Here is a 25,549-nt window from a genome sequence, read left to right on the forward strand (position 1 = left end):
GTCCGTTTTTCAGGGTGCTTATTGCGGTCACTCTTTGCTTTCAAAATAAAAATACTTTGAAGTTTCAGAAGCTAGTAAATAGCGTGCAGGAGAAAATACTGCGTGGCTTGTCCACAGTGACTCCTGGAGGCTTTTGAAAAGTGTTCTACTCTGGTAAAGATACCCCATTTAAAACAAAAATACTAAACCTGTTCCAGAGGCTTTGAGGATGCAGCAATGCAGAAGACTTGGAATAAAGATTGACCTATGAGCCTCTGATACTGAGGCAACTGGAACTGATAAGTATGTGCAGAATGTGTACCTTAGCTTATATGGAAGAGGAAAGAAACTACCCTTTCTACAAAGGCACTAGGAAATTGTAATACCTAGTCTGAAAGTGTATTGTGGCTGGAGGGTCAGGGACAGGAAAGCTAATTTTTTTTTTTTTTTTTTTTTTTTAATACACCTCTGCATACTTAAAATTGAGTAGGAAGACTCAAGAGATCCTAATCAGTGCTATATAGATAATAGGGGGATGGAGGGGGTGAAATTCAATTTGGTGCTGTGATCTGCTGAGAAGGAGGTTCCATATTCAGGTAAATGGTGTTTCTATAACAAGTAAAACTTCGCTGTGCACAGAAAGAAGAGTTCTACTGGCCACCAGATAGAATTGGTTGTGCAAGAGATTCACTGAGATCACCTGTTACTTTTGCCTGCAGTTGTCCTGAAGGAATTGAGAAAAACATTGATCCTTACCACAATCTGCCTAAAGCATCTTGCAATATCCAAAGGACAGCTAAAAGATTTTTTCTTGTGTTCATAGCCTGTACCAGCAGTTACCGCTCCAGTAACCGTTGTAGCAGCATCTGCACCTACACAGCCCCTAAAAGATGGTAAGAATCCTCTTGTTCTGGTGCTTCCCACCTTATTTCTTTGGAGGAAAGTGAATGGAGTGGCTGGGCATGTTTAAATGTCAAAACCTAACATTGCAGGGTTACTTCCTCTCTTCCCCCAGGAAAGGTACTGGTTTTGATACAGTAGGTGGCCATTTTGTAGTATGGCAGGTGGAGGCAAGGGATTTACTGATGAGTTTAGCTCATACAGGTTTTAAAACTGTTAATGTTAAATTTTTATATTTGTTTACTTGAATCATCATACATTTCTCAGTAAAGTATAATTTCAGAACTTGGAGTGATTGTTTTAATCTTCTGTGCATGCTAATTACTCGACAAGAGTAAAGATTACATTCCTTGTCATGATCTTTGTGTACTGCAAAAAGAGGCGCTCTCTCCTTTTTCAACAGAACCAGGTTATTTCTCCTCTTTTTTTTTTTTTCCCTAAACAGAGAGTGTAAGCCTGATTAAAACAATACTTGGAGAAAAGATTTGCTTCCTGACTATTCAGAGCAGATGTTGGATTTTCAAATCCTGAATCTATCCATCTGCTATTTGTACAATCCTGTAATGGTTCTAGGAAGTGTCAGGTATGTCCATTAGGGCTGTGCGAAACACTATCATTTTGCTTCAACATGTGTTTTGCTGTTACTAAGGGACAGTGTTTCGTTTAATCATTTTAAAGCACTGTCCCGTTTTGTTTCATCAAAACTGTTTTGCTGTTTTGACTTTGACATTTCGCCCATAAGGTATAGTGAAGAATCATGAAAATGCATAAAACGTTGTCATTGGTTGCCTGATCCAGATGCAAATTACAGGGATGGTAACCCCTTATGAGGGCATGAAGCCTGCCAGGTTTCAAGGAGATTTAGATGTAGGGGTTTCTCAAACTGCACCCCAAAGTTTTTTAATGCAAAATTTGCCAGCAGCAGCAGCCTTCTGTCATCTGACACGCAGATCCAGGGGCTCACACCCGCAGGAGGGCTGCAGGGCTGTGCTGGACTCATGGGGGTGCAGGGCCCCCGGGTCTGCACTAGATGACATGAGGTTGCCACTTGGGACCAGTGCTGGGTGCTGCCCGTGTCCAGTGTTGAACTTCATGGAGCTCAGTCTGGCAGCAAGAGACAGAGCGTGGCCCCGGCTCTGCCCACCTCCCGCCTCCAGGCTGTGCTCTGAGCAGCTCTGCAGCCCTATGGTGCTCAGCCTGGTGGTGGGAGGTGGCCAGAGCTGGGGCTGTGCTCTTCCTCCCTCCACTGGGCTGAGCTCCATGGGGCTGGCAGAGCCAATTGGAGTGCAGCCTGGCGGCAGGAGGCATGGGGAGCCAAGGCTGCATTCGCCACCAGGCTGAGCTATGTGGGGTGTGGAGCTGCTCGGAGCACAACCCTGGCTCTCCCCTGCCTCCTACCACCTGGCTGTTTTGAAACTCAAAGCGTTTTGAGCACCTTCATTTCATTTCAAAGCCGTTTCAGTGCTTCTTGTTTCATTTTGATTTTGCTGTTTCGAGCTTGAAATGCATCAAAACAGCTTCAAAACTAAACACTTGGCAATTTCGCACAGCCTTAATATCCATGTCTCTACAAAAATAGTTGATATACCTGGCTAGCTAAGTCTATAAGGTATGGACTTGCAGGAGTGTTGAAGTATCTGTTGCAGGTTCTCTTGTCTAGTTTTAAAGAACCTCAGTTACTCTTTCCACAAGTGAGAGTCGTAATACTGTTAGCTTTATTAATAATGAAATAATTCTCTAGTAGTGCTCAATGACTTTGCCCCATCTATGTTGAACTTTTAAATTTTAGGTCAGCTGAAATCTTTAATACAATGAATTTAAAACTTTTATCATACTCTTGGGCAGCTTTTAGTTGCATGGCTGGAATGTTGTCCTGGCTCTACGCTTCCTTCAGCCGTAGCTGCCTTTAATGGGATTTTTAGCTGTAAAGACAGATGTAAAGCTATGTTGTTGCTTCATGCTTCAAGTAATCTTTCATGGTAATTATGCTGATCTAACAGAACATGGTGTGGTGGGAGGGGATTGCAAGTTGCCAGCCCTGAAGACAGAAAATGAGACTACTGTACTGAACAAAAACAGTAGTCCTGAAATTTGCTTCGTTTAACCTTTGAATCTTTTTGCATTAATAAACTGGCTCCAGCTTTCATGCTGCTTAACACCTTGGTAGTGGAGATTAAATATAAAACTATAAATATATATATCTATAAATACATAAGTATAAATCATATGGAGGGAGAGGGAGAGAGATTTGTAGATTTATGTGTATGTATAGATTTTATCTATCTATTGGGGGGGGGTGCATGCGCACATATATAAAAAAATTATTCTACTCATGTTTGCCCCAGATGCATATTTCCAGGTTTAAAGATTCCATTTTGCTGGCAGGGTCACCAAGGCAGTGGTGCACCTTAGAGTGAGAGACGTTGGCCAAATGAGATGGCATAGGTGTAAATTCTGCTTAGCTGAATACTAAAACTGTTTATTGTTCTGCATAGCAGAGCACTAATTCAGCTAAGCAGAATTTACACTTATGCTGTCTCATTTGCCCGACTTTTCTTGCTCTAGGGTGCACCACTGCCTTGGTGACCCTGCCAGCGAGATGGAATTGTTAAACCTGGAAATATGCATCTGAGGCAAACATAATGAGTAGGATAAACATACTGAAAAAAGTGTGGTCTCAAGCACTGCATAACAAAGATCATTGCAAGATCAGGTGAGGTGCACTGGTATATTGGTCCGTTTCATATTGGCACAGATGAAAGGAAAATTGACATTATTGGCAGTTGGCTTTTTTTTTAGCTGAAGTGGCCAATAATGTTGATGATAAATACTGCATGCATCATGGGTGCAGCCGCAGTATGCATACAGCCAGGAGTGCAGCCCAGCTTGGAGAGCAGCATCCAGCTGGTAAATCTGGGGTGGGGGGGACAGATTGATACCCCCATGGTGAGGGAGGGAGTGGGGTTGGGGTAGGGACAGGCACTGCCTGGGTGGGGTGGGGCACAGGATGGAGCTGTGAGCAACTTGCCTCGGGGAGGTGGGCAGCTCCCGCCACTGCACACACCCCTGGGGGAGTCATGGGCATGTGCCCCCCAGATCTTTGTGGGGGGCGAGGGTGAACTGCCACTGCAGGCTGGGGCCAGGGTGGTGTCAGGCTTTTCCTGGTGGTAGGGGGCTGGGTTGGGGCTGTGCTTGGGGTGGGCAGCGGTGCTGCAAGGGGGGCTATGGGGTGGGCTACAGCCACCCCAAAATTTGTTGTAGCCTCCTCCCACTCCTTCCCAGTGCTGCTACGTGCCCCAAGAGGAGCCCCAGCCCAGGACCTCTGCTGGGAAGAGCCCAGCACCAGCCCCAGCCTGTGCAGAGGCAGCCCATCCTCACCCCACACACAAATCCAAGGGGCATGTGCCCCCCATGCCTCCCCTGGAGGTATGTGCAGCAGTGGGAGCTGCCCCCCCAGATGGAGCCACTTATGGCTCCATTCCACACCCTGCCCTGCCCCAGCTCCACTCCCTCCCTCACTGGGGGCCCCCTTTATGCCTCTTCCCTCCATCTCCCCACTTCCTCCCCACAGACTTACTAGCTGGATGTTGCTCTCCAAGCTGCTGGGCTACATTTTGGCAGTTAAGTAATTAAATATGACTTAGCCTGTGACCCTAATGAGTAGTTGGAGGAAGATTTAATTTCAGTGGAGTGATTTTTTTTTTTTGATTTTTTTTTTTTTGATTTTTTTTTCCAGCACAATTGATTAGTGAGCATCTGAAAATGTATCAAGAATAAATGCAACAATTGGTGGGGAAAAATACAGACATTAAGCATGCTACACCTTTTTTATTTCAGTTTTTAGTTGAAATACTGCTAAAAACTCCCTTTTTATTTCTTTGCTTCAGTCAAATAGGAGATTTAAAACAGCAGTTCTCACTGTTTTGAGTGGTGTTGCGACCTCCTTAAAAGGGTGCCATGGCCCAGTCTCCTGGCAGCCCTCCCCACAGCCCTTCCCACCAGCTTCACAAGAATGGGAGGAACAGGGGAAGGAGTTGAATTAAAAAGCACAGCTTTTGTTCCCAGCAGCTCCTGTGTCAACTGCTGCTGTGCTTCAAGCTGTGCAGTCTGCTGTGGGTGGCAGGTGGATGCAAGGTCATACTCTCTCAGCCCAGCTCGTTCTCTCACTCCTTCCATGCTCCCGTGGAGTTGGTGGGAGGGACTTTAGTTAATGGTGCTCCAAGCATTGACATTCAAGTCCCTAGAGGAGCAGTCACAGCTGAAGAGGCCATGGTAGAGATGGTGGCAGGGCAGGTTTCTACCCCTGCCTCCTTTACATGACATGAGCAGCCACTGTTGCCCCTGTCTGCCTCCTGCAGGGACAGCTGCCTCATTCAGAGGTCTAATGACCCACCCTAACCTTGCCTAATCTGCCCTGCACCATACCAGGGTCTCAGGAGTGCACTGCCCACCCTCCCACGCCATGAAATTCTTTTAAGGGTGCCACAGGGTATGAGGAGGTGAGCGCTGTAAGGGATTAGACCTTAAATGGGATGGTGCTGAGTTCCAAAAAGTCACGGAGGGTGCCTCAAGTTCAACACAGTTGGGAGCCACTGGATTCAAGAAAGGATGCCCTCCAGTAGTGAAGGTCTTACCTAAAGCTGATGGAACGCAGAAACGTTTCCTGTGATCTTGCACCATAGGAAGAACATGAGTACTGGGCTGGGGGCAGTGTCTAGGGTGACTCTATCCTTGCCTATAAGGGCTGGGAAGAGAGAAAGGGATTGCATTTCTTTCTTAACCTGCTCCTCCCTTCTACCTGATCGGTCTGTTTCAGCATCACAGAGCGCAGAGAGCAGTGCTGCGACCACCACTGCAGGGACTGGAGTTCTTAAGATGGGCCGATTTCAGGTAAGAGATGTTACTTTGGAATTGCTTCTGAAATGGGGGAATTGATATAGGACTATAACTCCCTATTAGGGTTGGGCAGTACTAGGCTGAAACCATTTCCTGAGAGGTAGTGCCAGTGTTTAGAGCGCAGAATTCACATCAAGCTTAAGGGTAGAGTTCACAAGCGAGGCTAAGTGTGTAGGTACACACAAGCCGTTTGTCATGAACGATGGGACTTTGCCAAGCATTGCTGATCTGTGGTGATTGCCTGCTGCAAGCTTTTACCTTGCAGGAAATGAAAACAGATGTGGAGTAGCCCCCTTCCGATTTTAATGTCTTTCACTTTATTTACGATAGAGGCTGCATATGGGCCCTTACTGTGGAGCTGCTGATGTGCAGTAGTATCCCATATTCCCCTATCTTCAATAACTTGTTGCTGTGTCTGTGCCCTGAGATCATACTGTGGTTTATTTACTTGATTACGTATTTTTACATTTTGTGACCGTTTAAGCCTTGACATGCATCATGTGTGATGACTGTTTGTTGTCAACCTTATCTTGAACATCAGTTACTTGGTGATGTAACACATCAGTGGTCTCCACTCTTTATTATTTTCCATGTTTTATTGTGAAGGAAACCTCCCAATCACTAATTCTTTCAGGAAGAAGGCATACAGGTGGTCAAAAGCGGAATGATTTAGCTCTGGAAAAAATGAAAAATGTTGTTGTTCTACCTTATATAAAGATAAGCTTGGGGAGATATGGGTCTAGGAAATTGAGATGGTAGCTTGCTTTGCCTTCCTGCAGGGAAATGAATTGCTTTCTCACTTTGACATGCTTCTGACTGGGGAAGGTGAAATGAGAGCCTGCCATTGTTTAGGAGTTGAGACCTCTTTGCTCACTGAGTGTTCCTGTCACTTCCAGGTGTCTGTGGCAACTGATGACATGCTGAAACCTCAAGAAACTAAGCCTGTGCACTTTGAGACAACCTCTTCTGATTCTTCTTTGTCTGGCAGTAGTCCAGAGAGTACTCTGGTGAAGCAGACTTCCAGTCAGCCAGTGGAGACTGTCATTGGCACTTCTGTGGATGTGACAGATGGTGTTCTTGCTCAGCCGGTTTCTGCCACACAGTTGCCATCAGAAGTTGGGCAGCCAACTAAAGTTGGGCGCTTTCAGGTGACGACAACAACAGACCAAGTGGGTCGCTTTTCTGTTTCTAAGACCCAAGATTCGGTCACCTGTGGGGAGAGAGAGCCTCTTTCTGTGGACTTGGAGCAAGTTTCTTCTCCAGGCCTGACTCCAAAGAAAGGTGTACCAGAGTTGATAGAACCAGAGCAGTCTCCGCACGTAAATGGGCCATCGTATGAGCTGGAGGCTGCCTTCCTGAGTGGAGCAGCTAAGGACTTGGATGATGGCTCAGGCAGTCCAGACTCTCTGCAACCAGGGGGTTCCAAGATCAGCCTCCCCATCCAAAGCCTTAGCAACTCATTCAACTCTTCTTACATGAGCAGCGACAACGAGTCAGATATTGAAGATGAAGACTTAAAATCAGAGCTGCGGCGGTTACGGGAAAAGTAAGCTTCTTTTTGATTTGGTCATTAAGTTTGTGGGCATGTTTGAAGTATGTGCAACAACTTCTTAGTCAAGTGACAGAACTGCTTTCATTTAGGAGGGAACAAAAGACACTTTTCCCCTTAAGCATAAACCCCAATGAAAACACACTTTTTTTTTTTCCTGTAGGGTTTTGTTTAAAGTTGTTCTACGGGCTAAAAAAAATAACCTCTTGATACACACCTACAATTCATAGTTTATGCACAAACAAGGAAAAATGGTACCAGGTAAACTGTCTCACATAATACCTTAAATGCAGACTTACAGCTTACTGAAATTTCTGGGATTATGGAGGCTGTTCTTTTCATTTTTATAAGTGGTGCCTAAATCTCTTAAGCTCAGGACCAAGAAAGGAATTGGAAAGGTGGCACTGAGCTTTCTGGTGCCTGGTTCCAAGAATGGAATTCGCAAAACAAGTGAAGTGTCTGTACTTTCAGATGGACATAGCTGGACATATGAATTCTCATCCTGATAAGAGATGCTGAAGGGGTGGCGGTGGGTGGAATGTAGTCTCTCAGGCTTAGTATACTTAAATATACTTGATTTTCCTACTTAGGGTAGGAATTCACAATCTGAAATCCAGACCTAGGTTTAGGTCCCTAAGCTTTCCTAGATGATGGTGCAGGTGATCTGCTTTTTATATAATAGTCTAGTGGTTAGAACACTTGCCCCAGGGTGCGGGGTAGATAACCAAGTTTAATTCCCCCTTAGCCTGAGTGTTTTCAAACCTAGACCTCTTACTTCCTTAGAGTGTTTAAACCACAACTTTTGTCAAGGTTGCATAAAGTGCACTCTTCACCCCTTCTGTCTGAAACTTGGCTACTTTGAATCTTGCAGTATGCAACTGGTAGATAAAATGCATATATGGCCTTGGGAGCATGGGTCAGAACCCAGGAGTCCTTTCCTTCCTTTCCCCTGAGAATACTCTCATCACTGGGCTATGGAGTTAAGTTAATTGCTCTCTTCCTTACCTCTGTGGCTTATTTGGTGAGTTTTGTGATTTGCTCGCTTTGCCTGGGGTTGTACCTTTAGCTACCTACATCCCTTTTAGATTTTTCCCTTAGGGCCATCTAAAACTTACCCTAAGCAGAGAGGGATGGGGAAAAACACCTTAAGAGATCAAGGAAATGTTGAGCTGCTGATTTACCTTTTGCTCATGGGTGTGAGGATTCATTCATGAGTGTCTGCAGAGAACTTGCGTGTAATCTTACAGGAAAAGTGGTGGCTTTGGATCTTGTTCATATCTAACTAGAAACATCTTGGGTGGCATTAAGCCTACTGGGAAATACAGGAGTCTAGTCTCTCCTCTTTCTTGTTACGAGAGTGCTTTTTCCAGCCCTGCAGCATTTATGTAGAAGCGCTAGATGATTATAATTCGTTGTTGGCTATGTAATTGCAGTGCTGAAGGGCAAATGTTACATTGGCACTCAAGACAGTATTAGAGCAAGAACTTCTGACATGAATATCCAATAGCTAATTGTGGCTAAGAATTCCAGTCCTGTTCTTCACCTTTTAATCTATTGCCCAGGGAGAGGGAGGGGCATGGAGGGTGGAGCTTAGGAGGGAGAGAAATTGGCAGGTGTAACTGCAAGCACTTACACGTGTTCATAATTCCTCAGGCACCTTAAAGAGATCCAGGAGCTGCAGAGTCGCCAGAAGCAGGAGATTGAATTGCTTTACACAAAACTGGGAAAGGTTCCCCCTGCAGTGATTATCCCTCCAGCTGCTCCTCTCTCAGGGCGAAGGAGGAGACCTACTAAAGGAAAAGGTAGCAAATCCAGCCGCAGCAGCTCCCAGGGCAATAGGAGCCCCCAGCTGTCAGGTAAGGCTTCCTACAAGGCTCTGAAATAGTATCACATGTAATGAGTTGTTCATGGCATCTTTTGATTCGGTCTTAAATCCTTTTCCAGTGTGTCATGGGACTCTCTTAGTGCTCAAGCTGATGAAGAGGTTGGTTGAGGTGGTGGCTTTATCAGATTTCCCTTTTGAATAGTAGACTCCATTGAGTGATGTTTCTCCTTTGGGGTGGGAGGTGGTATACACTTTCAGCCTTTTCCCATATGTTGCTTCTCTGGCCACTTTGGTTTTTGGGTTAGAAATTGGGTATGTTAAATTGTGTCTTGGAAAATCAATTTTAGAGACGGTTTATTCTGAACAAACTGATTTAGTGGAGGGTAGTCATAGACTGAAGTTCCAGCAGGAAATGTTAAGTGGTGAAAATGTGTTCTACCTAAATATGTGATACTCCAAGTATGTTCTGGTTTCTTTCTTAGCAGCTGCATAAGCCTCTTCATCCTTCAGTCAGCATAAGAGCCTAAATATAGGAATCTTGCCAGAGGCCCTTCCCTTCTGGTTTTCCTGTTCGTCTTTTATTTTCCCAGCTCTTCTCCCTTCTGCGTACCCTTCCAGTGATACTTGCTTTAGTTGCTACAGATATTTCTGTCTGAATCACCCAAGTATACCTAGTTGCAATTGTGATCCTCCTACCTAGCAGAAAGCGTGTGGGCTGCACTGAGGAGACCTCAAACTTTTATAATGTACTCTTGTGTCCTAATTTTTATGATTTCTTTTTGTAGGCAACTTGTCAGCTCAGAGTGCCCCTTCAGTCTTGCCCCCACAGCAGACTCTTCATCCTCCTGGTAGTGCTCCAGAGACTGGGCAGAACAATCTGTTACAGCCCCTTAAACCATCTCCTTCAAGTGAGAACCTCTACTCTGCCTTTACCAGTGATGGTGCCATATCAGTACCAAGCCTTTCTGCGCCAGGCCAAGGTAAGACTTTGGATGAGATTTTAATGCCATGTCTTCCAGCAGCCTCATGGTTCAGGAAGTTCTCAGGCTGGGGACACCCAAGATAAAATAAAGGTCCTAGATAAGGTGTCATTTGTGCTTAGAAATTAATCAAGGTGCATATGTGCACCTATGGGCCACATGTTTGCTGTGTTTTCGGGTAGGGAGAGCTGCAGGTGAGGTAACCAAGGGCTTTATCGCACAACCCTCTGCTCAAAGGCAGTTGCTGAGGGGAGTGTAGAATCAGAGAATACTGTTGGACATGCTCGTTACAGTGGTGCTGAGGCCCACTGAGAATGGGTCTTATTGTGCTAGGCCTTGTGTAATACATGGTTAGACACTTCCAGCCAAAAAGCTTTCAACAGACTAGACGATGAGAGAGAGAGAGGGTCTAACACAAGCAGAGTGCATGATGTGAGCATCTAGATAGCTTCATGATTTTGGGGTGGGAGGGAAGGATTTAGTTAGTTTAGAAGATTGGCAGGGTGGGAAATGGGGAAGAAGAGGATAAGAGGAGAGGTGTAACTTGAACCAGAGATGGAGACTGGGGGAGAGGTTAGACCAAACAGGGAAACTAGATAAAATTTTGCTGCTGGTGCAAAAGTCCCTGCTTTAGTAGCTCCTACCACCTGAGCCCCTGAAATACCATGTTGAAAAACAGGCTGCTTTGTGCAGTTAAGTTGATGTTTTTTATAGAACTGTTCTAGTGATGGGCATATAACTTATGAGCATATACTGGGAGGAGTAATAGCTCTTAAGCTTGTAGCCTCCAAAGTGGGAAATCATATAAGCCATTTTCAAACATTCTCCCTGAAAAGCTAGTTCATTGCAGTGGTCTCAAGCGGGTGGTATCTGGTTGGCACAGAATTTGCATGGGGTAAAATGTAGGCATTGATCATGAGAAAAAAGATGAACAAGTGGAAGAGGAATTTCTCATAAGAATTGTCCCTTGTTAATCTCATCAGGAATATTGGGACTACTGATTGTTGTTAAGTTGCACAATGTCACATGTCACCAAGTGCCATTAACAGGTATGTTGAATTAGACATGGGAGATTTACCAGTTCTTTGCTGTTAAAAATGGTGGTGTAAAGGCTGGAAGGATTGGAGGAAGCCTTTGTATTGTGTTTATATATCACTCACTGCCTCCTGAGGTTTGTTCTTGTGTGCCATGTTAATACATTTCACCCCTCCAACCTCAAGTTGCTAACATCTTGTAGTTGTCTGTCCCTCCTCCTCTCCTTTTTCTGTTCTTCCCTTTCTTGTTTTATCACAGGCTGTGCGAAGTTTAACTGTGCATCTGAGAGGGTGACGTTCAAGCCTGGTGGCAGGAGGACCCGATTTCTGAGTACGCCCTGCTTGGCTCTTTGTGTGTAACACCTTTACTCCTTCCTTGTCTCTTCTTTCTTTTTTTTCCTGCTGCTTGGGTTTGTCTCCTGCAGCCTGTTCTCATCTGCTTCTCTGTATTCCCTCCCATCCCATGGCTTGGCTCAGCTGCTCTTTGTACACCTTAGAAGTTTGGATTCTTGGATTAAGCCCCCTCCTATTTGTAACTGCCCTGTAACAATCACTTACCTTCCGTAAAGTTTGAGGGAGACTTCCCTGTTGTGACTAGTATTCTGTAAGGAATCTGCAGAAAATCAGGATGGATCACAAGGGCATATGGATTCCTGGTGCTTTCATATGACCCGGTTTATGATCTTGCTACAACAAATGCTTGTGGACACACGCATCATTGAGAGAAATCTGGTTCTCTTGAGTGGCAACGAGGGCTTCCTTGACCAGATGGCGGCAGCAGCAGGGATGTCCAGGGTGTGCTCCCTTGTATTCAGACAATTTTTTGTTACTGGTATTTAAATGTGAAATAAAATGACTGCTTCTGCAGTGCATCTCCTCAGTAGGTTGGGTAAAGCTCAGCTTCACATAAACAATGCTGAGCTGTTGGTGTAACCCCAAAACAATGAGCACTGCCCTCTTCAAGTTCATGGAGTTAGCTGGTTGCTAAAAAAAAAAAAAAAAGTATTTAAGGGAATTAAACATGTTTGCAAAGGATCCTTCAGACACTCCCCATATTAGTAGCCAAGGATCTGATGCCTCTTCAGAAAAGGCTACTCTTGCTGGGGGTTGGAAACTAGCTAAATATATTATGTGTGAAGTGAGGAAGGGAAATAAAGGTCTCCCAATGCCTCTCCAACCCCCCAGAATTCTCCACTCCCTTACTTAAGGCTTTTTCAGCTAAGCCTCAAACTTCTGATGTGGTTATCTGGAGTATAGAAATGCATGGGCTGAGGCTGCAAACTTACTGTGCTGCTTCTTGGGGGTGCTACCAGGTCTTCCATGCTTCCTCTCTAGGCTGGACTTGTGAGTGTTGTGACATTCCTTCTTCTGCCCCCTGCCCCTGGAATGACTGCATCTGAGAGCTGGAAGCTCAGTGAAGTTGGCTGCCTTTTGCCACATTTCACACCCGTTCCTCAGATTTGTATCATTTGTCTGTCATTTGTGTCATTTGTCTGCAAAGTAGCAACTTGGCTGTGCCAGGGGATCTGTGTATGAATGAACTCCAATAAAGAAATCAGTGGTTGCAGAACTAGCTTTCTACAGAGACAGCTGCAATGGAACGAGCTAAAACATTCCCCTTTGTTTGGGAGGAGGGAGAGAAGATTCTTTTGTTGGTGTCTTTCCAGACAATAATCACCCTTAGCTGGATTTCCAGTATTGGGACAAAATATGTCTTAAGATGTAACTGACCAGATTATTTTTCTTTCTCTTCTCCAGAATTTCAAACCATGCAGTTTAACAGTGTTGAGCAGGGAGAAGGCTAGTCAGTGTATAACCCATTTGGGTTTCCAAGCTTTATAACTTCTTTTAGTGGAGAAATGTTAAGACTTATAAAACTGGGCCTGGCCCTTTCTTGGGAAGGGGAATATAAAGAACAGCTGGGGTGGGACTCAATCATTTTCTGGAGATTTGACAGAATGGCATTTCTGAGCCGGATGTACTTGCGGTCAAGGTCCTTGCTTGTATAGTAAAACACTGAACTTGTCACAACCTCGGGCCTACTGTGTGAGGCCAACTGTAAAATATCATGTCTAGGGGAGGCTTTGTTTTATGTGGGTTTTTGGGGGTTTTTTTCCTTTCTGTGCCCCTGCCCCTTAAACTTGGGATTGCCAGATGGGGAGGGGTGGGCTGAGGTTCCTTCTGAAAAGTTTGTTGTAGCTGCCCTGTAAAAATGGGTATTGCTTATGAAAGCATGGCTTGGCTTGGCTTGGCTTGGCTTGATGTTTAATTTTTACAGGTTGCTCGCTTCCTGGAATCTTGTACCTTAAATGTTATCATAGGCCATTCTGGGCAGCTGGGGAAAGACACCTAGTATAGAATCAGTAGTGTTGAGGAAACAGTGTAGTGATCAGTAATGATGCTTTAAACTCTAGAGAGAGAGAGGAACAGGCCCAGCAGGGAAATGGCTAGCATGTTCTGTTGACATTTCAGAAAATGGGGAAAGGGAGGAGTGGTTATAGTAAGAGCAAACAAGCTACCAGCCAAATGCTTGGAGGATCTCAGTTTTGGGCAAATGTTACCCATAAGAGACTCTCTTCCCACTTGTTGTCTCCCACGTTTGTCTACCTGTATCTGCCCTATGTGCTTAAACTTGCTAATGTTCTGCACTAGAGCCCAGGGAACTATTGAACAGGCATGCAGAGTCTCTCCTTGTTGGGAGCACTACCAGAGAAATGCTGCCAGAAAGTTATGTAAATATCTAGCTGAGAAAGCAAAAACATGCCACTAGTGGCCCTCAAAAGCATACCTGCAGCACTGCCCTGCTGTGCCCTCTCCTCTCTTTCTCACTGGGCTTTTTGTACTGTTTGCTGATACTAACATTTCTCACTGTTTCTCTTATTTAACAAATTACTCTCTCTTTGTGCTTCAGGGAAGATGGTGAAAAAAGTCTGTCCTTGCAACCAGCTCTGTAGTAATTATCTTATCTGTTACTTCTGATCCTTGACTGCAAAGCTGTTCATGAGTCTTCCTCTGTCATTAGAGCCTAATCTCTCTGATTCTGTCTCCAGCACAGCGCCTGTCTCTGTCATGCTCTCTAATTGTGTTCATTGTGTTTAACATGTTAATAGGGTCCAGCTCCCTGGGCATATTTACAAATGGATGGGTAGGGAATTAAGCTGCTGCTCTAGGCTTGCTGGACGTCACCTTAGTTATGGAGCTGATTGCATAATTCAGTGTTTCACCAGTAGAGCCAGTTGCACACAGTAACATGGTAAGCTTGGTTCTTGTGCAGCTGGCTTGCTCATAATGACTCTGCTTGGGGTTTGTCTTCTGTCACCTGACAATTGGAGAGAGACTTCTCCTTACTGTTTAAGATCTAGAAAGCCATTGAATGACATGCCACCAAAGCAGGAAATGTTTAGCTATATCTAATTTGATTGCTGGTCTTATCTAGGGATGCTCTAAATCTTTTGAGAACAGGTACTCAGGGTTGGCCTTAGGGGGTAGGATGAAATTAGGTTGGGGTCACAGGCTGAAGGGAGAAGCCTCACTTTTGTTTCCAATCCTCCTTATCAGACCAGATATGGGGACTTTTGCTGTGACTGAGCAGGACTGGAGGGATGTTATTTCCATTGAATGCTACATGTTTTTAAGTGCACTCCCTTTCAGACTCTTCTGATGGCCCTTTTTATAGGTTGGGATTGCATCAGGACAGCCAACTAAAATCCAAAATTTCTGAGAATGAGGGGTTTTATTTATTTTGACCACTGTTAAAAATGGGAGTTCTGTAATGTTAGGTTTGACATCTAACAACATGAACCAATCTGTCTCTGTCCCTCTGATGAGCCTGAGACAAGAGCTCCCAAGCAAAAGTTACCCTATAAGCAAGAGAATCAGGATGTTCATATCCCACTGCACTTCTCTAGCTAAGTACAGCTTGATGTCTCTTGACTAACTCTGTTTTTACCTCTTCCTACACTGGCTTGGGCACACTCTCTTTGGATTAGACCAAAGCCCTCAGAGTGTGTGCTGTGTAATTCATGACCAAAACAAAATGTACGCTGTATAGAAATGTTCCCAGCAGCAGGAGGCAGATTATTGGCCATCAGGAAGGGGTTGAGAGGTGCTAGTCCTTGCATGAACCTGTGACTTTTTTTTTTTTTTGAGTACAGTTCTGTTTTGTTTGCCTGTGTACGTACTAACCTTACCCTTTCACTTTTGTGCTGCTACTTTGTCCAATAACTGTGTTTCAGGCCCCTTGTTAATGTCACACGTGCTTGATGTCCTCACTGCTCCATCACCCTATATGATGTTCTTTACTGCCCTGTCTGATGTTATCTGTTACACTGTGTTCTGAACTCCCCCTGCACACTGGTCAGGGAGCCCCTTCATCACCGCTGGCACGAGGCTCCTTGCACCCACACAGTTAGGCAGTGCTGGTGAAGGGCAGCATGATGCCTCTCCTTCCAGCACTGTCTGCTCCAATAGCACCTTGCTCAGTGTCTACAGGAAATGTTCTTTTTCTTTCTTGGTATCCCTTGACAAGAGATCCATTCTCACAGAAAAGCAGAGGCTGCTCTTTCCTAGGTAGAAAGGTTTTGCAGAAATGCTTGGGCACAGAAGTATTGCAGTTGACTAAGCCATAGTCACTGGCTGCAGCTAGTGACTTAAGTGTGTGAAGTGGGCAGTATTTGCTTTGGACTTGGCCTGATTCAGAGGACAGTGATTTGATTCACTGATTCAGATCACTGTCCCAATTCGATTCTGATTCAGAAAATCGGCGATTTGGCCATAGACACAGCTTTATATGTGGTTTTTTTTCCCCATGTCTCTTGAGGTACCAGGTGCCGCTCACGAATGCTGAGATGGTGGGGCAGATGGAGCATCCCAGGGAAGCGTGGGAGGTCCCCTGTGCACTCGGTAGTGGACTGGAAGTAGTTCTGGTCCACTTCTGGGTCTGCCGCCGAGTGCGTGGGGGACCAGCCACTGTGCCCTTCTGGCTCATGATCGGCTGCATGGGGAACCTCAGGTGCCACCCTAGACCCAGGAGGCGCCAGTCACTGGGCAGGGGAGGGGGTCCCCTACACACTTTGCAGCAGACCTGGAAGTGGACCAGAAGTAGTTCTGGTCCACTTCCAGGTCTGCTGCTGAGTGCATGGGGGACTCCCATGAGCTCCCATGGGACACTCCATCTGCCCCACCGTCTCAGTGTTCACGAGCCATGCTTGGTACCTCAAGGTACATAGAAAAAACTTATAAAGCTATGTCTATGGCCAAACCTTTGAATCTCTCCAAATCATATCAAAGGCTTCCAGTTTGATTCGGAGAGACTAAAGGGTTTCCTGATTCAGTTTTGGATTCAGAGATTCGGCTGCCATATTGGGCTGAATCTCCTCCAAATTGAATCCGCAACTGAAGCTTCGCACAACTCTAGTAGTGACTTCTTGGTATCTGGTGTAGTGCAGTAGGGAGCTGATGATGCCTTTGCTGGGGTCTTCGGTGCTCTGGAAATGTTTGCCCTGCTCACATCGAGTTTCCCAGGTGCTGTTTTAGTTCCAGCCTCAAATCCTTGAGGAGACCTTTTAACCCAACTCAAGAGTCAGGTGGCCTACACAAAAGCTTGATTCTACACCGTGGTGAGCATCTTCCATGGACTTCCAGGTGAAGAAAAGTCTGGTGCCAACCAAGGGTTCAGAGACTTAAGATCTGTTCTGGGTTTTCCTTCTGACAAGACATGGGCAATGGATTTTTTGGTGGGGGGAGGAGGGCTGTGATATCTTTTACTGGACCAGCTGCAAGGCTGAAATAAACTTAAACAAGCTTTTGAATGCAGGACATGATGAAAATGCTTTGCATTCGAAAGCTTGTCTAACTTTATTCCAGCCACGCAGTTGGTCCACTAAAAAATACGACCCCCAAAAAATCCTTGCCACTCTCAATTCTTGGACCTTCATGGCTACATCTTCACTCTAGGACTAGAGTGATGTCCTCACCAAGACTACTTGCCCCATTGGTAAATTGAGGATCCCTCCAGTGCTGTTGTGAATCTTTTGTGTGAAGTGCTCAGATCCCTGCAATCATGGTTGTTGCAGAAAAGTTTAAATCTTGAATGCAGCTCTTTTCATTCTGCAGTTGTAAATATGAGGCCCAAGGTGTGGAGGTTGCACGTGACTGAGCTGCTTATCGTCTCCCAAAGAGTTACCTTTTCAAATAACTTTCAGCAAACGCTCTGGCAGAACTGAAAGCAGCCTGTCCACTGGCTCCTAATATTGTAGTGCAGTCAATTCTAGATGGGGAGTGGCACCCCATGTCCATTTTAGGAGCTGTTTTCCTTCCCCTTCAAGCTGCCTTTGCTGTGTACATGTGAAAACATCTTGGATCATGATAACACAGCAACCTTCCAGGAGGTCTCCAAATGAAAGGGCAAGCTTCCTATGAAGTGTACGCTGCCTGCTAAGTGGAGACGGACCCTTGCACATAACCCCCTGGGAACATGAGGCTGGTAGTGCTTGAGTATGACAGCCCTGGCAGTTACTGTTGCTCATCTACATGTGCTTGCTTATAATCTGGGAGGGAACAGCCTTTTCTCCATTCACAGGATGGAGATGGCTGCACTGTAGAGCAGTGAGGCCTGTTTCTCACTGCTGCTTCCCTTGTGCTTTGAGTTGGGTTTGAAGTGTGATGTAACAGTGGCTACTACTACAGTTGTGATGTGCAGTGAGAGGACTTTCGCTGCCATGCATCACATGTCCTGTGACTTAATAGTGAAACCAAATTCCACTAATCTCACTTCCAAAAAAGAAATGTAGGCAGGAGCCATTCCTCTCCTAGACGACTATTACTGCTTGCAGAACTCCTTGGAAAACTCATCTACAAAAACTGTTAATTGAGGCAAATGGCAAAGTGAACCCTTGGAAATCCCACTCCAGTGTGTGCTAGAAATGAAATATAGAATTCACGTGCATGGCTTTTTAACTTGCGTCTTTGTATTTTTTCCACCATTGCCATAACACTTAAATTCCCTGGGAAAACCGAAATCTTAGTGTAAAGCCGCTGTTGTTCCTTTTAATTCCAGGGACCAGCAGCACTAACACAGTTGGGGCTACAGTGAACAACCAGGCACCCCAGTCTCAGCCGCCTGCTATCTCCTCCAGCCGAAAAGGGACCTTCACAGATGACCTGCACAAGTTGGTAGACAATTGGGCCCGTGATGCCATGAACCTGTCTGGCAAGAGAGCTGGCAAAGGACACACCAACTATGAGGTGAGTCTCTTCTCCCCCTGCCTGTTCATGGCCCTCTGTTATACCCTTGAACATTTGGAGCGAGACCTGTTGGTGCTAGCACCAATGCTCACTGAGTGTGTTTTAATATATCTAACTAATGGAGAGTTTCCAAGGAGCCAAACCAAAATGATGCTCTTGTACAGTGATTCTCAACCATTTTCACACCAGGACCCATTAGCATAATTATCAGCTTGGTACCACTGGTGACCCACAGCTCCCTAGTCCTGACCCACACAGTCTCTCCCCACTCTGGCTGCTGCATCCTGTCCCCTCCCTCTCCAGCTTCTGGGGCTGCTCTCACAATTGCCATCCCTCCAGCTGTGTGCCAGTTCCATGCAAGCTGCCAGTGTTGCAGCCTGCAAGGGGAAAGTGCACGATTCCATGGGAGCTCCCTGTGACCCTTTACAGTGTTCTTGCGACCCACTTTTGGGTCACGACCCACGGGTGGAGAAATGCTGCTCTGGTAAAATACTGGCATTTGCTTAAATGTGGCGGTTTCTGCTGCCTCTTCTGTCAGGTACTAAAGAAAGGAGAGTTTTAGGTTGTTGTTTTCCTGCATGAAAGAGAGCAGGGGTGTGGGGTGGTTGCTGTTTCAGCTACATTTTATAATAACCTTTTTGGGACTGAATTTTATTTCAGGGCCCTGGAATGGCAAGAAAGTTCTCGGCACCTGGCCAACTCTGTATATCCATGACATCCTCCCTGGGTGCTACACCCATCCCTGCAGCATCAGCTACCTCTTTAGGTCACTTCACAAAGGCTATGTGCCCACCACAGCAGTACAATTACCCGGCAGCATCCTTTGCAGCTCAATGGAGTGGGACAGGTGGTCCAGCACAGCAGTCCCTCGGCCAGTTCCAGCCTGTAGGTGCTGCCTCTTTGCAAAGCTTCAACATTGGCAGTTTGCAGAAATCTATCAGTAACCCCCCAGGCTCCAACTTGCGGACCACTTAGCCACACCCAGAGACTGAGCTGGGTAGACCCTGGGACAGGGAATGAGGCCTGTATCAATTACTAGTGCTGCAACAAACTAGCTGTTTCTGCCATAGTGGGAATGAGCTTCCCTTGTCCAACCAGTGCTGTCAGCTCTCTGTAAAGAGCCGCAAATCTCAAGGGGGAGGAGGGTGATTGACAACTCTGTGATGGGACAGTGCTTCTGACTAGATGTTCCTGCTCGTGCAGCAAGCGATGAAGATGGATGTCATTCAGTCAAAGAGATCTCGCTGTAAAACTCCGTTCTTGGTTTGAGTCTGAATCCACATGTGCTGGTGGGAGAGTTTAGTCCTAGTTCATGGCTTTAACACAGTTCTCATCTTGACCTGAAGAATTGAGACTAGGAGAGGAGCTGTCCAAATCCCCCTCCTCTTCCTCTTCCTAAACAATCGTCTTTGGCTCCCGAGTGGTGGGGGACACAAATGGACTTGCAGTGCAGCCCATGCTTGAGATAGGTCATTACTGCTTTAAGTAAAAGATATTAACAGCTTCAACAGCAGCATTAGAGCAATTTAAATTGTTTAAAAAAATTTAAAAAGTTCCCAGCGGACATGTACTTACCATCAGTTTTGATGTGGAAACACTGTGATATATAAATGTTGTTGGACAACAGTAGCTTAAAATGAGTGGAATATAGAGGGTTAAAAAAAGTTAAAAAGTAAAAAAAATGTAAAAAAAGCTAGCTATATCCTTATACTTATTGGAGACACTTTAACTTTTTCCTTTGTATTTTCATTGTATTAGATAAATAAATGTGAATGTAAAATTGTATAAATTAATGTACTTGAATACTTGTTTGTTCTCCCAGTATGCTTGCTGGATATTTTAGTGCCTTGGACTTTTATTGCTTCTGCAGTTAGCATCACCTTCCCAGCAGACCCCAGTTGAGAGAGGGCAAGCTAAGAGAAGAATGGATTGTTTGTACCTAGTGACGGGGATACCAAAGGGTCAACAAGTTGGATGTGTTGTTATAGTCATAATGTAACAGTCTAGGGTAGGTGTCGGAGAGGAAGCAGTTGAGGCTGTAGGTTGAAAGAGTTCTGGTGCTGGGGAAGCTGCCCAAATGGACACATTTCAGAATTGATGGTTCAATGCTGGTGTGACTGAGGGCAGGCAGGGGGAGGGACGTAGGCCACGGACAAAACTAACAAATGCTGCCTTGAGACTTAATAGGGCTGGATCAAACTAGAGGGTGGGGAGAATGTGTGTGCGTGTATATATAGGAGAGGTTCAACTTCAGATGTGGTTTGACTCAAGTTACGAAGGGGTGACAAGGTGTGGTAAGCATGTGTGCATGAGGGTGGAGCCATTGGTTTTTGTGGAGTGGGTTATCTGCTGGGACTGCTTTTCTTACCTTTTTTTTTTTTTCTAATCCATTCGTGCCAGGAGTACGCTTTCCCGGTGCGACGTCCATTGCCGGCAATGGATGCACTTGAAACAGCCGGCATCAAGGAGTTCCCTCTGTGTTATGCATGCAGAGGATTTAATTTTGTTCACTCAAAAAAAAATTTCAAGCTGGTACCAGGACCGTAACTAACTGTGCCACCTGAGTATAACTGTACTGTACCTTCTGCTTAGTTCACTCTCTTCCCTTCTTCGTAGTTAAAAATACTGGTTCCCTGTTCAAAGTAATAATACTGCAGCCAACCAGTATTACTCAGTGTAGTGCTGCAACAAGCTGTGAAGGTCAAAGTACTGCTTCCTGGTACTTGAGAGTAGTTCAGTGGCATCCTGGAAGCGTGTGCATCAAAAGTCTTTTTACTTGTCTGAATTTTCTTCTGTGAGTAGTACTTCCCTGGGGGGAGAATTTAATTTGGGGTTTCTGCTTTCTTTCTGTGGATGTTTCACATTTCACCTATAAAGCCCCCAAAGGCACAAGATCTGTTTCCCTTCATCTGGTTTTGATGTTTACATCATCTTTGTTTATCAGCAAAGGTGTAGGCAAACTGAAGAAGTCCTGGTGGATGAAAGATAGTGGCCAGATGACTGGGTTCCAACAGTTCCTCAGATGTTTGTGAGTGGCTTCTTCCTCCTTGTAAGTCCTTTTAACTAACATGCAGGCTCCATAAAACTACAGGAGAAAGAGGGCTCACAGTTGTATGTGTGATGGGAAGAGAAGGAGAAAAGGGGTCCCTGCTGGTCAAGCTAATCAGAAAGCCTCTGCTTTCTACTCTAAATGACTGAGGAGAGGAGGTTCCTGGATACACCAAATATGGGAGTGGAAAAGCATGTCTCTGTATAACAGAGCAGTCACAGGCCTGAAGCAGTAGTGGGAGAAGGGCAACACTTCATGGCAGAAGAACTGATCAACTGAAAGCAGCACATGGTTATTTAATTGATTTAATAAGTTTGAGGTCGGTTTTTCTCTTAATGTTATGCAAGAGCTGGTTTATTTACCATTGATTTCCCTCCTGTGGATGAAATAACTGAAGTCTAGAGGAATAAACTAATGCTACTGAACTGTTAAATTATTTTGCGTTTAATATTACACTTTGAGTATCTTTTTTCCACATAAAATCTGTTTCTGAATTTACAAATGTTTTCTTTACATTATTTAACAATGTACACTGTAAAAAGGCAAAAAAGAAAAATAAACTGAATTCAAACTCTGGGCTTCCCTGGCCGTAGTTAGTTGTATGTTTTGCACTAAATCCAGGCATTGCGCTTCTTGTATGATTGCGCTTTGTGCTGCAATTTGTTACCTTTGTAGAATATTTAATGAAATCATTCAAATAAAACAAACCTGCTTTTGTTGAACTGTGGGTTTTCATTTTCAGCTGGTTCCTACCTCTTGTGTCTCCTTTCTCTGGATAACTATCTGCAGGTGGGCTTTTGTTACCCAGCTCCTGGCTACTTTCCTCAGGAAAGTACCTACTTTAATGAGACCCCAAACTTGTCAAAAGCAGTGGTCAGAAATAAGTTTGACCTTTCAACAAACTACTCTGAAAATAAGCAACAGTAAAAGACAGTTCATAGGTGCTGGGTCAATGACTTTCTGCATCAGTAAGTCTAAAGAGACTTGGCTAACAAGTAAGTCAGGCAACAACACATTTCTGGTGTGGTGTAGGTTGGCTTCAGTATAGTTTTCCTGCTCCAGAGACAGATGGTTGGACAAGGTCTAAATAGTTGGCATTAACCCCAGGGGATTGGCAAACTCCCTTGTCTACTGTAATCTCTGGATCCTAGCTAATTTTTGGAGACTTTGTGCTGCCTCTTAGCAACTGTCAGAGAGGAATCTGTTCCTGATGAGAAGGGGTTGGCAGAAGTCAGTCTTTGGTTGGTTCTGCTTTTCTTTCTGTATCCCAAACCTCTTGCTTGGAAACTAAGCTAGAGGGATGTGTGCCTACAACACTGTGGAGTGGAAACCCTGGTGAAACAGAGCCTAGATGAACTCCATCCCAAATAATTCTTGCTATTGTTAATAAACATAAAGCATCAAGCTTGCTTGGCTGGTCAGGGTCCTTCAAGCAGCTGTAGTTGGAACTAGCAAAGAGCTGTCTGAGAGGAGTAATGTCTTTACTGGGAATGGGGTAAGAGGCATCTTTAGAATTGCAAGGAATCTCCGTGTCTGCTCAAGCCATTCTCTGCCTCAGTGGGATTTACATGTCCTTGAGGCAGTGTGGTAAATGGCCATTTTGGCAATTCTTGGTAGCAGTAGGTCACATGGGCCCCTAGTGTCTTCTGGAGGATGGCAAGTGAGGTGCAGGGTTTTTAAATAGTAACAATTTATTAGATCTCCTTTCTTTAAGAAAGCTTTTGTTGTTCATGCTGCTGTAGGCTGGGATCCTGTAGGACTCCCTCCCTTACTTAGGGTTCTTAAAAGCCCTCCAAAGAGGATGCAAGCTTTGGAGGTGGGCTTTATGATGCACCAAGGTGGGGCATCTCTCCAGTCTTGAACCAATGGTTGTGCATGCACTTGGGTTCCTATGACTACAGCTTTTTTTCCAAAAGTTAACCTTGTGGCTCAATCTTCCATTTTCTTTGTGTGATCCAAACATGCTCTTAACAGCCTTTGCCTTGGCTTAATGTGGGATGCATAAGCACTGACTGTAGTAAGTAATGAGATTTTTTTCTTGACCAGTGTCATAAGCATTCTCTTCCCAGGGATGGGCTGGGAAGCGACAAAGGCAGGCTATACATTGACACCTTAAACAGGAGTGAGCACAAGTAGTCAGCTTCACCTATCCTGTTTTATGAGTAAGGCAATAAAGGCTACTGGCAATTTTATACACAGATGTGCTGGCAAGGAGGCAGCTTCATACAGCCAATGGGGTATTGCGGCCACTTGGGTATATTCAGTTCTACATTTTGCTGCTGGATACTGTAGTATGTGTATGTACACTTGGAGGTGGGGGGGGAAGACCTTTTGAGGGGTGGGGGATCAGTTTTTTTGTTACTGGAGAAACGTGATTCTGCTAACAGGGAAAGAGCATGGTAAAGCTTGCTTTCAATTTTAGTGTTGTGTATCCGACTTACTGTTTAGCTATGAGACAGGACATATGTGTCTTATGATTCACTGTCATTAAGACTAGTCTTGTACTATACTAACACTGCTATTTGGGCAAGTTCCTGCTTTAAGCAGAGCACTTGCCACTCTGGCAGGCGATTTAAAGTTAGGACTGGAGTGGGCACATCTATTTGAGATGCTTAATGTGCACCGACTAATTCTTCTACACGTTAGTGCAGCTGGCAAAAACGGTGCTAATGCACAGATTTAGTCCAGTGTGCATTAAGCCTCACACAATGTTTGTCTACACTAATATGCAGTAGTGCTAATTATGGTACATTTAAGTTAGTACCTGTTATTACAGGTACTAAACAATGCACCACAATTACAGTGCATTAATGAACGTGTAGATATGTTCAGTAACTCCTATTCTTTGCTTCTAACACTTACCCCATTTCTCCTGATTTATGCTTCATCCCACATGTTTAACTAAAAGTGTGTAAACCTCTTGCATCTCCCCTGGTGTTGCAGGCAATGGTGTGATGGATCATTCTCCTCCCTTAAGCTACAACCTGGGAGTAGACAACAAAATACTTGTCGTTTGGCTTCTGTTTAATTTCAGACTTGTCACTAGGTTTATAGCACTAATCTGCTTTGTGCTTCAGGAAGAGGGAGTTGGGTTGTCAGGCTGAGTAGCATTAAACCATGAGAAGTCAGTGTGGTAGAAATCTTCCTTTGTCCAGAGGACCTGCCATGTATTCAAGATAAATGTGTTGTTGACCCACTTGAGCAGCTACAACATTTATTCCTGTTTGCCATAATAAAAAGGGGATAAAAGTTCATATAAAAACAAATTAGTAAAGGAACAGAACAGGTCAATCACATTCCCTGTATAATGGACCTGGCCAAGCAGAATTTTTAATGCAGGGTGGGGTCAAATGATTCCTTCCCCAATTTCACTTCACTAAACACTATTTGCCTTCTCTACAACATGAAACTGCAGAGGAATGACCCCACCCTCACCCTTCACGCATTTCATCCTAGGAACCAGTTTCTTAGAATGGCACAAAGGAATTTAAAATTACAGCTTTTATGACCTGATGATACAAGTCATGACGTGAAGAGCCCTTCCACAGCATCTGAATCTGGAATTGCGGAGACATGCATTTGAAACATTTTTGACCACACAAAAGGGGGTGTCAAGCCCATGACTGTGGGACAGCTTCCTGTCCTGCATTCATAGTTAAGTTTATGCAGCACCAAAGGAAGGGCCTGGTCTGCTTGATTACCTTCCTCATACCACTGAACAGATTGTCTGGAAAAAAACGACGGATTCAGAGGCAAGAAGTTGGGAGCTGCTGTCATTCCTTAGGTGGGTTCCAGTTTCCTTTTCTTCATACCTTGGCTCCTTCTGTAGGGGCTGCAGTCTGCTAAACAGGAAGACAGCTGGTTAGAATTGGACCAATAATTCTTGTGCTTTTCTCCACTGCTAAAATGACCTATTTCAGGTTAAGCAGGAGAAGGAATGGCAGGATAGCAAGGTTCCTTCTTTGGCAAATGTAGAAGAAGTTCTTGCATTGGCTGTAAAAACTTAACTTAAAGCAGCTTGGGTGAGAACAACAATAGGTATGTCTGAGACAAGCTGGTTAGAAGCCTTGTTTGAACAGGATGCTTTTCTGG

The 25,549-nt window shown here is 44.8% G+C and overlaps 2 protein-coding genes across 12 annotated transcripts in view; one reads left to right on the forward strand and one right to left on the reverse strand.

Moving 5' to 3' along the window:
• The window catches only part of WNK1 (WNK lysine deficient protein kinase 1), a 145,501-nt gene extending 123,468 nt beyond the window's left edge, over positions 1-22,033 (forward strand). For 6 of the 9 annotated variants that reach the window (XM_090043403.1, XM_090043405.1, XM_090043407.1 and 3 more), the window contains 8 exons: positions 803-872; positions 5,696-5,769; positions 6,672-7,321; positions 8,978-9,180; positions 9,935-10,129; positions 11,423-11,494; positions 18,221-18,408; positions 19,069-22,033. In XM_090043403.1, the coding sequence (XP_089899529.1) occupies positions 803-872; positions 5,696-5,769; positions 6,672-7,321; positions 8,978-9,180; positions 9,935-10,129; positions 11,423-11,494; positions 18,221-18,408; positions 19,069-19,383 (1,767 nt within the window). In that variant the 3' untranslated portion in view covers positions 19,384-22,033. Of the gene's footprint in view, positions 1-802; positions 873-5,695; positions 5,770-6,671; positions 7,322-8,977; positions 9,181-9,934; positions 10,130-11,422; positions 11,516-14,074; positions 14,117-18,220; positions 18,409-19,068 lie in introns of all 9 variants that reach the window. The other 3 variants (XM_090043404.1, XM_090043412.1, XM_090043411.1) reach the window with 2 other exon arrangements.
• A 301-nt stretch (positions 22,034-22,334) lies between these two features.
• The window catches only part of RAD52 (RAD52 DNA repair protein), a 28,907-nt gene continuing 25,692 nt past the window's right edge, over positions 22,335-25,549 (reverse strand). The window contains exons 12-13 of one of the 3 annotated variants that reach the window (XR_016441865.1): positions 25,159-25,299; positions 22,335-24,677 (exon numbers count right to left, since the gene is read on the reverse strand). Coding sequence is in view for 2 of the 3 variants with exons in the window: in XM_090043413.1 (XP_089899539.1) it covers positions 25,238-25,299 (62 nt within the window). In the remaining variant the exon portion in view is untranslated. Of the gene's footprint in view, positions 25,300-25,549 lie in introns of all 3 variants that reach the window. The other 2 variants (XM_090043414.1, XM_090043413.1) reach the window with 2 other exon arrangements.

Source organism: Crocodylus siamensis, chromosome 4 (assembly GCF_052110815.1).
Source record: "Crocodylus siamensis isolate JL-2025a chromosome 4, ASM5211081v1, whole genome shotgun sequence".
NCBI classification, from domain to species: domain Eukaryota; kingdom Metazoa; phylum Chordata; order Crocodylia; family Crocodylidae; genus Crocodylus; species Crocodylus siamensis.